Source organism: Thunnus thynnus, chromosome 23 (assembly GCF_963924715.1).
Source record: "Thunnus thynnus chromosome 23, fThuThy2.1, whole genome shotgun sequence".
Taxonomy (NCBI): domain Eukaryota; kingdom Metazoa; phylum Chordata; class Actinopteri; order Scombriformes; family Scombridae; genus Thunnus; species Thunnus thynnus.
Genome location: NC_089539.1, coordinates 7,150,086 through 7,163,725, shown reverse-complemented (window position 1 = coordinate 7,163,725; position 13,640 = coordinate 7,150,086). Strand labels below are relative to the sequence as shown.

Below are 13,640 nucleotides of genomic sequence, written 5' to 3'. Positions count from 1 at the left end.
ACTGCTGTAACAGCTCCCAGACCTGTTTTTTGTAAATGTTCCAAAACTGTGACAGAGAAAGTTCACTGGAAACACTTTCAACATCTACTGTAGTCAAGTCAATTTTTTATTTGTATAGCCCAATCTCACAAATCACAAATTTGTCTCAGGGGGCTTTACAATCTGTACAATCTCTTAGACATCCTCTGTCCGTAGACCCTTGATATAAGGATGGACAGACGTGTAATGAATGTTGTGTGTACAGATTAGAACAAGAAAGACAACTTAAAGAAATACAGCATGAAACAGGATAACAAATTTGTAATGGATTTATAATATATATGAAGAATGTGATGAAGAGGACACCAAGCAGCTTCAGGTGAACATCTACTGCATATTCATCACTACAGCAGCTGATGCGGATGTCAGGGTCATTATTAGCAGCCTGCTGAAGCCGCTATTAATTAAGATAAGAGGACGTGATGAACTTTATTGATCCCAGAGGGGAAATGCAGCAGCAGAAAACAGGCTGTAAATGAAATGGAAGCTGCATCCTCAAGGTGCTAAATAGGACTGATGAAACTCTGCACAGGGACATGACTTTAAAATACACAAGCAAATAAAATAACTAATATAAATGCTTTAAAATTAATCAAAAGAGTGAATAAAACACCTAAGTTTTACCAATATGGATTTGCTTCCAATATCAAAGTCACTGCTGATTCAGATTTGATATCTTTAGATTTTCCTGCTTTAATACCCAAATAAAAGTAATATGTTCAAATTTTGGGAAATTTGCTTACTCACTTTCTTGCTGAGAGTTAGATGGGAAAATTAATACCAATCACATGTCTTTACACTAGATATGAAGCTATAGCTAGCACCCATTAGCTTAGCATAAAGACTGGAAATGGGGAGGAACAGCTAGCCTGGCTTTCTTCAAAAAAACAAAAAACAAACAAAAAGAAAAAGGCAGCAGTACCTCTAAAGGTCACATTTTACATCTTAATTCATACGAAAACTGTATGAAGCAAGAAAAGTGTAAAAAGCAGAAGCAGTGACTCTCTACTGTAATGTCCAGGAAGTCACTGCCCCCAGGCGAGAAATAGTCTGGCACAGTCCCCTCAGAAATTTTTCACATTTTTTGTATGTATTAACTAAACAAGTTCTAACATGTTTATTAGTGAGCTTTAGAGGTGCTGGTAGGCAAATTTTTTTACATTGTGGACAGAGCCAAAGTAGCTTTCCCCCTGTTTCCTGTCATGCTAAACTAAGCTAACTGGCTGCTAGCTGTACCTTCATACATAGCATAAACACAAGAGTGGTATCAGCCTTCTCATCCAACTCTCACGAGAGCTAAATTTGCTGTTTTCCTTAGGGTTTTGTTCTTTTCGATAACTATAACTTTTTCAAACCGATAACATTATTTTAGGGTTAGCAGCAGGTGACACACACAATACAATACACAGCTCATACTGTAAGCCAGCTGACACACACAGTACTGTGCCTATGTGGTCGATTGGTAAACATTGAGATACAATGACATGAGGCCTCATACTGATCTCATTCAATTAAAAAAAGCTTCAGAACTATCCATCATGCTCTTTGGCTTCTTGGCTCTTTATTAGTGAGGCAGTGGCACTTCTGTCACTGTACTGTGGAAATATCTAGCATGTAGGCTGAGAGCTGTCACTTTATAAGCACCTCGATCTGAAACTTTCTGTTGGGGCTCTCAGCTGCAGGAGGAGGCAGGAAGGACCTGCAGTCACTTTGAGAAACTAAAACGAGAGGAAACAATCACTTAAGCCACAGGTATTCATCTGAACAAAGCGCAAACCGAAGTGTGTGTGACAGGTTTGAGAGGACATAGATTGTGTTGGCATACACGTGAGTAAATGACTTTTAATTGTGTTCATTTTTGATTAATTTTATGTAATTAGAGTATACTTCATATTTGATTGCATTTTTTTCAGTGAAGTTAACTGTCTCAAAGCAAATAGAAATGCCAATTTCCACACTGAAATATTTGTGTAACTTGTGATATAAATGCCTCAATATTGTTGAGACCTGACAAAATAAACTTTGAATGTCTGTATGCCAGGAGCAGCGCACCCAGGACACATCAAGATGACTCATGTGAAGCGGTTTCAGGGAATTCCCATGTCAAAGGTAAATTTTGAACTGCTACAACTATGGCACTAACAGGGATTGGGTTGCAGTTATTAAAACCACTCAAGCAGAGTAGATCTTTGCAAGTTCTGCCAAGCATTTCCAGTACTCCTTATCTAGATCAACACGGCAGATGAAACTTCCTCAAACGTGTCATTCAGTGGAACTGAACTGTTTCTCCCTGAAGAGCCGTTAAAAGAGCAGCAGTAAACATTGAGTAAACAGCTCCATCTCCACAGTTGATTTATTCCACATCTGTATTTTGTACTGTCAGTTTAGATCTGGTGACTAAGGGCCCCACAGCATATGATTTACGTAATTTTCATACTCATCAAAACATTCATTGCAACCCTTGTGCCATGCGCATTGGGGCGTCATCATTCCAAAACAGATCACTTACAACAAGTTTTTACTTTTATTTGTCTCTGGTCTGTATCTTCACACAATAATATGCAGTCTTCCCATCTGAAAGTGAAAACGGATCCATGCAGGCCTCCTGTTCATATAGTTTAACTTAACTTTAGCGTAGCAAGAATAAAGATGGGTGATATATGCAGTGGAGACGAGAACTCAATTCATAACAAAACAACTGTTTTGTTATTAACCCTAACCTCTTCAGTCACCACCTACAATCTCCCAGCTTAACCCCCATGTTCTGTTTGAGGTCCTAGCGCCCTCTAACAGCTCAAAATAACATTGTTTTATCCCTTTGATGCTTCAGGACTTTAACTAATTTTATGACGATTTTCCATATAATGTGACTTAGAGGTTGTCTTACTTCTGTGTGGTGTCTCAGAGACCTCAGCTGTAAATCATAGTTAATATCTGGGGTCTAAATGACCCCAAACCCATAAACATATTATTACTATGTAGGATAACATACCATATATTTCTTTTTCTGTAAATTAGTTATTGAAAAACAAAAAGGAACATTTCTTCATTTATAACCCATATAACACATAAAACATCAAATGTTTCTGTATTTGTTGAAATGGGTTTATGGTCATTTCTGTATTTTGTCACCTTCATCAAATGTGCAAATCCATCTTGTGGAAACAGAAGGGTAACGACTTCAGTACTTTTCTATATTTTGAGTTTTAATGAGGTCTGAAAAAAACATATTTAAAAAAAGGAAAGAATTAGTTGAGTTTGCAACATTATTATTGTAATAATGTTTTTATACATACAGCAATGGAATCGGTGGAACCGCAAACAATGAGGAAATAAACAAAAGACAAACTGATTTTCTCATTTTGTAATGAGCTCTGCACGATCTGACATCAGTTGTATTTTTGTTTTTTTTGCTTCTAGTCAATGAGAGGTTTGTGCAAAGAGGAGGACTATGCATTTCTGGGAACGTCAGAAGAGACGACGAAAGAAGGGACAGAGGGAGCTGAAGCTTTGGAGGACAACTCGGGAGACAAAGAAGAGGAGAGGGTAAGAGATGAGGAAGAACTAGTTGCTAAATATCCCATAAAACTTACACTAACTGAAAAACCACAAATGAAGTGTATAAGTCCGTCTGTACGTGTGTGTGTGTGTGTGTGTTTCAGGTCCAACGGCAGCTACAGAGGGAGCAGCAGGAAAAAGAGAGACTCCGAGACATAGAGGAGAGCAAGCAGGTGAATACACACTTGTTCTCACGCACCTACACAAACACACACACACAGACATACTTGGATGATACACACTATACAAGTCTGTACATCTGTGAAGCCAAACAGCCTTTGGCACAGCATGAAGGGTTACGTTAAATGACATCAGCTCTGCCTCAACGGCTGTCGTTGGTTTCTCCTGAGGACACACACTCTTGCCAACGCATAAGTGTAGACTTTTTATTTTTTCTTCTCGCACTTGTAAACACACACAAACACAGACAAACAGCTTACAGCCAAGCAGTAGTAACTGCAGCTGAATGGTGTAATGACGGATATCCCGACTGTCAACACTAGTTATTGGAAGCCCGATTCTGTGGGGAAGAAAACATATGAGAGTTCATATTTTAGTCCTTAATGCTGTTTGGTGATTCGTCAGAACTCTAACTACTTCTATATCATAATTACAGCCCTTTATTTGTTGTATTTTTGTCTTACATCATCTCTGAAAAGGTCTTGAGTCAAGGATTTTGTGTATAAACTCAAAAACCCAAATTATTTGTCCTGTTAAACTAGCAGACATCAAACTCAGTTTCCTTTCTGTTTGTGTTTCCCTCGGTTAATCTTTTCATCATTCACATTTTAAGATGCTGTGTGCTCAACATTTTGTGAGACCAGGCTGTTGTAATCAGCCTAATGGAAACAGCAGGCTGAAAAAAAAAAAAAAAAAAAAAATCAGGCAGGAGTGTGACGATGGATCGATGAGTGTTAATTTACCGTTGAGGTTCACTTCATCGCTCACGGCAAAATCAGATTCACTTCCATGGAAACGAGAGACAGGGAAACAACTCTATCGAAGCTGCCAGGCTTATCAGTTATTTCAAAACCTCACTCACACTTCACGTCACTAAACATGGACACAAACACACACACGTTGGAATAATAGCAACAGGAATACTCTGGAAAGGAAAGTAGTAATGTGTTCATATACTGTAGATTGATTCAGAAACACACACAGTTGTCAAAACAGATGGACATCCTCATGGACATGGAATGCACACACACACACACACACACACACACACACAAAACAGCTGTGGGTGCTTTGAGCAGCCGCCCTGTTTCTGACAAGAGTGTGTGAGGTCAAAAAGGGACATGGGCTGTTGTTGTCAGTGTTTCCGCCATGCATACACACACACACACACACACACAAATACACACACTGATGACAACATTCACCCTGATAGAGAGGACAGTCGCTCTCACCTCAGTATGGAATGTACTTTCCGCTGAACCCTAACTTAACCTGGGACATACACACACACACAAACACACACAAACAGTATACAAAAACACACACACTCCATGACTTATGAGTATGACCTTTGACACATGGACAAACATACTCATACCCACACATGTAAAGTAAATGCACATAAGCAGCCTAAACCTGCACACACACACACACACACACACACACACACACACACACACACACAATCACCTCTGGACCAGTATTTACTCTGGATATAATTTCACACACACACACACACACACGCACACACCACTGGAACGCCACAGCTGAGCCAAAGGAATTCCAGAGACACATTGAAATGTTTGTAACTCAACATTCAACTTTGACTGAGCAACCACTTCACCCAAATTACAACAAATTTGACCAAACTACGCAAAACAAAACACCGGATTACATAACCAGGGTTTATTTTAATGCCATTTTCAATTTAGCTCTTTGGAAGAAAGGTGGTGAATTCTTGCCCAGAGTGTCCTCCACAGGCTAAACCAACACATTTTAGTTTTGTGTAAATACTTTGGTTAAAGTCTTACATAAGCACCTGGCATTAACAATAACTCAATTACCCTAACTCTGAAATTTTCTTCATTTTCACTTTACCACTTTAGATCCATCTGGACTAAATTACCTGCAGTAAGTCATCCATTTTTAATCTTGGACTTTATCGTGCAGTAGGGTTAGGCTTATGACAGAATGAATACAATTAAATTTTCATGTCATTCCATTAAAATGGGTCATTCCACATGGGATCACATGACACACGATAATATCACGTATAAATTGCAACTTCAGACGGTTGACATTTATGTTCCAAAGAAAAACAAATCATTGCTGTGGGTTTTTTCATTATAGTTTGTAAACCTGCCAACTCCTTGTGTGCTTGCTAAATTCAGTGAGTGCAGTGTGATAATATTACAGCTGCAGTTTAATGCTGCACCTCCAATTCTACACCAACCACAGATTGTCCAAACTCTTTAGAGCATCCTTGCTTTTACACCAGAATCCATACTCGAACCTCTGAATCCTTTGGAAGATATTTTGTCCTCAGTTTGAGTCCTCCATTAACAAAGAATTATAAAGTAATTCCATTATCAGGTCAGTATGGAAATTAATTACATTTGCCAAACATATCAATAAAAAAAAGTTTTATTTTGCACTCCATTGCTTTACAGACATGTGCAAAAGATTTTACAGCACCAGATTTTATTTAGCAAATTAGATTAAATGCAGCTGAGCTCATTTACATCTGCAGTCTTAGTAAATACTGTAATCTTCTGTATTGAAAGATTGCAGTAGGCTTGGCAAACATTCTCCACATTGTTCTCTTCAAGTTTATGATATCCACATTGTAAAACAGTGGTGGGAGTTTTCACATTACAGAACACTGCAGACGGTTTATGTGTTTTTGATCTAAAGAGCATCTGATTGCTCTACACACTGACGCCTAACTCTACAACCAACACTGCTGGCCAGATGGCAAATAGCCACTATTATGTTGTGATTGGATCAGAGGCAGAAAACAAGTACTAATGCAATTTGTCAGTAATTGGCAATCTAAGGCAATTTGTCCAGAGTGTTCTGCTCCCCGTCCTTTTCCACGCAACAACCTGAAGAAGTGTGTGGAACGTAAACGAAGGATCAATGTCTGAATGCTAATTTTCAACTCAAGGCTTTCTTGAAAAGAATGTTCTGATTGTTCGCCTCAAAGTGTGTGTGTGTGTGTGTGTTCGGCATGTAATTGGGGAGGTAACGGTTTAACTGCTTTCACCTTCACTACATATGTGTCAGCGATCCTTCCCCTTTAAACTGACTGACATTAAACTAAATGCCTCCCTTGCTCACATCAACTTCCTCCGCGTATTACTGCTCCCCCAACACACACACACACACACACACACACACACACACACACACACACATACACACACACACACACACACACACACACACACACACACACACACACACACACACACACACACACACACACACACACACACACACACACACACACACACACAAAGCATGACAGAAATGTTAATTGATGACAGACGCTGTCCGTTGAGAGCAACTGGCCTCGGCCATCTCACATTTATCACATCTATCCCATCTAAACTGTTTGAGTCTTTCATACACACACGGTTAAAAGGTTTCTTATTTTTTCTCACACACTCATGAAAATTATACATAGAACAGACACAAACACACAGCAGGAAACTGGATCCAAGAGAGTAATATTGAGTCCAATTTGAGGTCAGGGATAGTCAGCCAGCAGGCCCAGTACTTTTCATCACGCACACACACACACACACACACACACCTCTATACACATATAAACCGCCTACTTGAGGATCAGGGGTGCAGCCTCAGCAGAATGTATGCACTGTTATATATCATTGTACCAGGGGAACTTTGTAACCTTCACAATGATCCTACAGAGCTTTAAGATATTACACTGAAGGATTGTGGGTGTTTTCTGTGTCACCTTTTTTTTTCCTGCCCAAATTTGCTTTGCAGCTGCAAAACTGAGTTTTTGTTCTTTAACATAAAGCATTATATAGATTCAGCTATATGAGGCGTGACATTTTAAAATCCAGTATTTCATGGTTAAAACTCCATATCATGACTTTTTAATAGTAAAATATTTATTTTTACGGTTTTTCCATTGTTGTACTTGATGCCTACTGGAAAAACAGAACATTTAGCTCTAGTTAAAAAATCTTCGGAACTGCCTATTCTAATGAATGTGAGAGAGGCTTTATATGTGGTTGAGTAGTTTAATTTACAACATATAATAATACTTTATAAACCCATAATAGTTTTTGTACAGTCTTAATATTCTAATTAACTAGTAAGTAAAGAGTAATTTGACTTAATGATTTTCTTATCATTAACTGTCAGATAAATTCTCACTTCCAACTGTTGAGAATCACCATCAGTGCCTTATATATTTGGCACTGGAAAACTATAAATTGACATATCAACAACCTATAAAGTTACATGTTAGCAAAGAATGGCTTTATTACACATCTAAAAGACACAGACACAGTTTCTTATTTTGTCTATCTGTCGTTTGGTGCAGGGCAAATAGTGTATGATGGGTGTCATGGCTTGTAGAAGGAAATGGACCCAGACGCAGGACAGCAGGTCAAGCAATGCTGGAGAGACTTCTTTATTGAAGAGTCGCAGGCAAAAAAACAAAGCTGGCTGACTGGAACACAACAGAATGTAGAACGAGAACAAACCAGAACAAAACAGAACCAATGATCCAACAAGACTCAACTAAAAACCACACCTTAAATACAAACTAACCTGATCAGACAACAAGGGACAGGTGACAAGACACAGGGGCAAGCTGGGAGCTATTGTCTTTACCTAACCATTTTTCCTTAAGTCATAAGGACTTAGGAAAAGACAACCGTGGTGCTGAAAGAATCCGACTGCACTTACACTGGGCTACGCAATTATGCGACGGCGGATGTTATTGATGTGGGTCTGCCATGGTGTAACCACAGTGTTCTGAAGATGGACTACAAAAAGCACATCTTAGATACTTCACCCCGGTCGTTCTTACCGTGTTGTTTCATGCAGGCTATATAAACGTGCACAACACGGTGAAAAATATTGCTTCATTACCAAGATCAGAATTGAATTTAAAAAAGGAATATAAGCTACCAGCCACAAAACTGAAACGAAATTGTCACACTGAGAATGCTTACTCACACTCACCCTCCTGAATCCCAATTATTGTATGAATATAAATGTTACATGTATGCAAAATAGGCATTACATTTTACTACTGTACATATCATCATTCTTAAGTTTCAAACATGATGAATTAAAAACGTCAACTGGCATCTCTCTTAATGGGGGTGATCCCTGCAAGTATTTAATAAACTCAAGCAAATATCTTTTAACGTTAGTAGTTTTGGTGCCAAATTCCCTCATTTTGTTATGATCCTTCCACTGCAGCTCAACAGGGAAACACTGTACAGGTAAAGAAAAAGTGGAAAGCAGCATAACTTCACTGATTATTCAAATCTACAGACATGCCAACAGGAACAGTTAGGATCTGACATTCATTAGTGTTAATTGACAGTGTTTCCTGGTTGAGCTACAGTGGAAGGATTATTAAATACCTGCAGCGATCACCCCCACCCCGCAGCAGAAACGATAAGTGTGTTTCCCCATTAAGACAGACGCTGGGCACGTTTACACACAAGGCACAGAAGCATAACGTGATTGATTATCTATCTATCTATCTATCTATCTATCTATCTATCTATCTATCTATCTATCTTATAGCAAGCATAGTCAATGACAGTGTTTTGACTGTCAGATAATGAGGGGCAGATAATGTAGATATAACAATAAAGCGAAAAACCAGTTGTTTTCTGGTTTTGATTTAATTTCTATTCCAATTGCTGATTTGAAGATGAAAATGGTAAAAACGTGAATTTCTGTTTTTTTTAACTCATACAAAAAACGTAGAACACATTGTATATTTGTTACATATTTGTTATCAAACAAGATGAACACAGCTTTGGATAGAGGGTACACGGACCGCTGTGGATGTGTAATGTGGGTTTAATAGTTTGAGTTTGTGAATGTTGCGTCGCTTGCTGCCACAAGGAATTGTGGGACAGACTTATCTCCTTTGGATGGATGGTCAAGTGTACCCTATGCTAAAGGAGATTAGAAAGGAAGCACTGTCGCACCTTTCCTTAGCATTTAGAGAATTCGACCAGCTCTTATCAAGGCTACCACTTAGATACTTGCGGGTCATTTCACTCCGTTAGGAACCCTCCTAAGCAAAAAAGACTATTCGACCAAAGCCTGAGGCAAGGGCAGGGCTAATGAGGATGAATGCAAGGCAGGTGTAAAGACGAGTACATGAACACAGGAGGAGTGAAGAAACACACAAGGTTAACACAGAGCAACAGAAAACCAAAACCTAGAAAACACAATAATCTAAATCACAATCCAGCATAAATCAAACCGTCCCAGAATTACATAAACTTAAGTACACAACACTACAAGCTAACTAATAATGCAAAACAGTCCTTCAGAGATACAACTCAACCCAGCCTTCTCTAACACAGGCCAGTCCTCCCAGTTCAACAGGGAGAAAAGCTGAGGTCTCTGGTGGAATGGAGGAGAATAGCAACCAGGGAACCCAAAAGAACAAAAACCCAGAGAGTCCAAACACAACAGAAAGTCCAGGCAGGATGTGACAGTAGGTTTATCAGAGCTTTTGAGATAAAAACAGCTGCCTGCAGTGACTGAAAACAGTGTTGATGAGACTAAATCAAAACAGTAAAGTCGTGGGCCATAAAACCAAAACAACGAGCTGAAAGATGCTAAAATGCGCCATAGAGCTGACTGCAGAGAACTGCAGAGTCATAATATTATGTATTTTTTATTCTGTTGTGCATCTTGCATGCACCTCTAACAAAATTATTTTCCTCTTAGATAATAAAGTTGTTTGAATTTGATAATTTGATCATTTTGTGTGGGTACATCACTATGAACAAACCCTTTCACAATACACATAATTGTAATTGTGTTATTAACATAAAATATTGAGTATTGCAGCTTTAAGGCTGCTTTTTGGTGTCCAGTTTTGTAATGGACAATGAAGGTTCCCTTGAACCTGCCTATGTTCCAGGAGAAAGAGCGGCAGTGGCGGACTCACGTAGCAGAGCTGACCTCCAGCCAGAAGACACTGCAAGACAGACTGGAAAGACTCAGGAAATTCAGGGTGAGGATATCACACACACACATAGACATCATAATCGGAAACTTATCTGCTAACCAACTGTTGATGTCATATACACAGCCGACAAATCTACTAGCTGCTGTTGGCCGACAGGTCTGACATGTTAAGCTTACTGTAACAGTCTGATATACAGCACCAAAGTGTGACGGCTTCAGCAGCCACAGGGCTTCTAGTGTTTCAAAGCTTTTTTTAAGATCCGAGACAACCTATTTATCAGACACTGAGGGTTCCTGTATGGATGTCATCATCAAGTTACAGAACGGTCATGGTTGAAGGTCATTGATCAGTTGCTGGCTAAAGAGCCTTGTCAGTAGCTGTTCAAATGAATGTATGCTTTGAAGTTCAACATCTGGCTTTGGTAAAGTGAATAGTTAAAAGCTTTCATCACCAAGTTAGCTGGTGCCAAGTAATCATTGCTTTGTGATGACCTGTCAACCAAATACGGTGGGATGAACTAGAGTAAAGCAGATTTAGGAGTATATTTTAATTTTTAATTTAAATTTTCTTCTTTTTTTTCCTCACATGTTTCTCCTGCAGGAATTCCAGAAGAAGGTGCTAGAAGAGGAGTCTGGATTAGAGGGTGAGGCAGGCAGCCTCACAGTCAACCAGCTTCTCACCAGGATGTAGATGCACCAGGAGGCGTGGACTGTTGCTGTGGTGACCAGAAGCAACACATACTGAGGCAAACATAATGTTGCTGAAAGTACAAATAGTGGGTTAACCATACTGCTTGTAATCTTTCAAAGTTGGCAATTATATATGGGTTTGCTTAGTCTTATGTTGTCTCAATAGAGTGTTTTAGAATCACAATATAAAGCCGGACACCACAATGAGACACTGACTCATGATAAATGTGCTTTTATGTTGCACTTTAACATCAATAAATCATCATTGTGTCAGCTGAGACATTATTGGGATGACTGTAAATAAACGAGATGGTCACTGATGGAGCAGCATTGAGAACATTGAATTGAATTGTTTCTAACTGAAACCAGACTTAAAATAACTAAAATTCTTTCCACATTGCCACATACTACTACACTTCCCCTGCAGAAGCAGCACTTCTCCAGGACACCTGGGCAGGGTTGCCACCAGGGATTTTGGGCCCCATTAAAAGATATTACATTGGGCCCCACCACCACAGGCCACGCCACCCTGCACAACTGCTGTAACCTGCACTTCCAGAAAAATAAATTCAGCTTTTAACCCCACTGCAGTACATATGAAATAAATATTCCTTGCATTATTTGTATAATGAATTCTTTAAACAACCAATTTATCCTGATGATGTCAAAGTGTCATCAAAGATTTCATCAGAGGTCATCTCAGCTTGAGTTGGGAGACAAATTTTTAACATGTGAGGCACTAATGAAAAGACACTATTGAGTTGCATGATGGGAAATGCAGGATCTAGAAGTCCGAATATCTCAACCTCTGCTGCAGATTTTTATCATCATTATTATCTGTCCCTCACAAATGCCTTGTATTCACTGTAGTTCCCATCTAATAGGACCAACTGTAAAATAATAAATAAATAGATAAATATAAAGGAGTTACTTTACTTATTCTGTAAATGTGGATTAGATGGGATGTTGATGGACTCCTAGTAAGATGAGCTTCAAAATGGTTCCTGAAAAATATGTATCCAACTTCAACTGTAGTCTCAACTGTGCAAAAGGAAATTGCAAGTCTCTGAATTCCTCAGTTTGCTGGACATGATTATATAACTAGTGTAAAGAAAGCTTAATTTTTGCTTCCTTAAATAATACTTTTCATAATTTCACAGTCAGACATACAATGACGCTGAAACCAAAACCTGAGGATGAGTTTTATTCAACTGATTCTCATCTGACGCCGCACTCAGCCTAAAGGTCCACCGTGGTTTCATCATGTTATCCAGGCGCATGGCTTAAACTTTAAAAAACTGCTGATGGAAAAAACAACAAAATCCCCCAATTTTTTGGTATTATTTTTAACATTAGACATGATTTCAAACTCCCAGACTCACCCACAATAAAATACTTAAGTTACCTCATAGATAATACAGTATGTGCACTTACTTTAGTTTATCTGAACATATTGTAGTGAAAGGTACTGTGCAAAAAATTGGATCCAATAGTAATGGAGCTGAGCTAAATTTACTTGAACTAAAAAAAACAAAAAATGTTGGAAAAATATCTGACATTTCACTATCATCATTTTATGATCACCTCTGCTTTGTGGATGAAAATATAAATTTTTCTTCTGAGTCAGAAGAAAAAATAATCCCTTAATGATTATTCGTCTGTTATAAAACACCAGTTCTGTTCCATTTTCGTTCAAAGTCAAATGAGAAAAGGACAAGGGCTGCAAACCATTTTGGGCCATAAAACATAATTTAAACTTTTTCTGAGGAACTCTACATATTTCATTCCCACGGAACAAATTATGAGTTATGGCACATGAGTTCAGGTTCCTGAGATTTATCTCGTACGTTCATAAATCTAGCAAATATGTGTGTGGGAGCTTTGGTGCATTTGTGGTATTCCGGTAAATGTTCATGTGAATGTCTGTTTTTTTGTTAGTGGCTGTGCATTTACTCTTGCATTCATGTTATTGTATGTGTATATTCATATGGCATGAAAGCCTGTCTGTCTAAACAAGATTTAAGAGGCCCTAACATTTCAGCTCAGTGTGGCCTTCTATGGTAAATGTGGGAGCAGAAGAAGAAGAACCAGCAGTAAATAGACAGTGACATCAATAAATATGAAGCCTGAAGCCCTGTGGTCAGTCTGGTGAACATAAAAAACTAAACTCACATGCCCAG

The 13,640-nt window shown here is 38.7% G+C and overlaps 1 protein-coding gene across 2 annotated transcripts; it reads left to right on the top strand.

Annotated features, from left to right (window-relative positions):
- Nucleotides 1-17: 17 nt before the first annotated feature.
- LOC137176123 (U2 small nuclear ribonucleoprotein auxiliary factor 35 kDa subunit-related protein 1-like) lies at nucleotides 18-12,782 on the top strand. Of its 2 annotated transcripts, XM_067582191.1 has the most exons (6): nucleotides 18-1,866; nucleotides 2,081-2,148; nucleotides 3,460-3,585; nucleotides 3,702-3,770; nucleotides 10,724-10,816; nucleotides 11,372-12,782. In XM_067582191.1, the coding sequence occupies exons 2-6, from the start codon at nucleotides 2,107-2,109 to the stop codon at nucleotides 11,459-11,461; spliced, it is 420 nt and encodes a 139-aa protein (XP_067438292.1). In that variant the 5' UTR covers nucleotides 18-1,866; nucleotides 2,081-2,106; the 3' UTR covers nucleotides 11,462-12,782. The 2 variants fall into 2 exon arrangements, with proteins under 2 accessions (XP_067438292.1, XP_067438291.1); XM_067582190.1 differs by lacking the exon at nucleotides 18-1,866 and having other exon boundaries at nucleotides 1,884-2,148.
- Nucleotides 12,783-13,640: the final 858 nt, after the last annotated feature.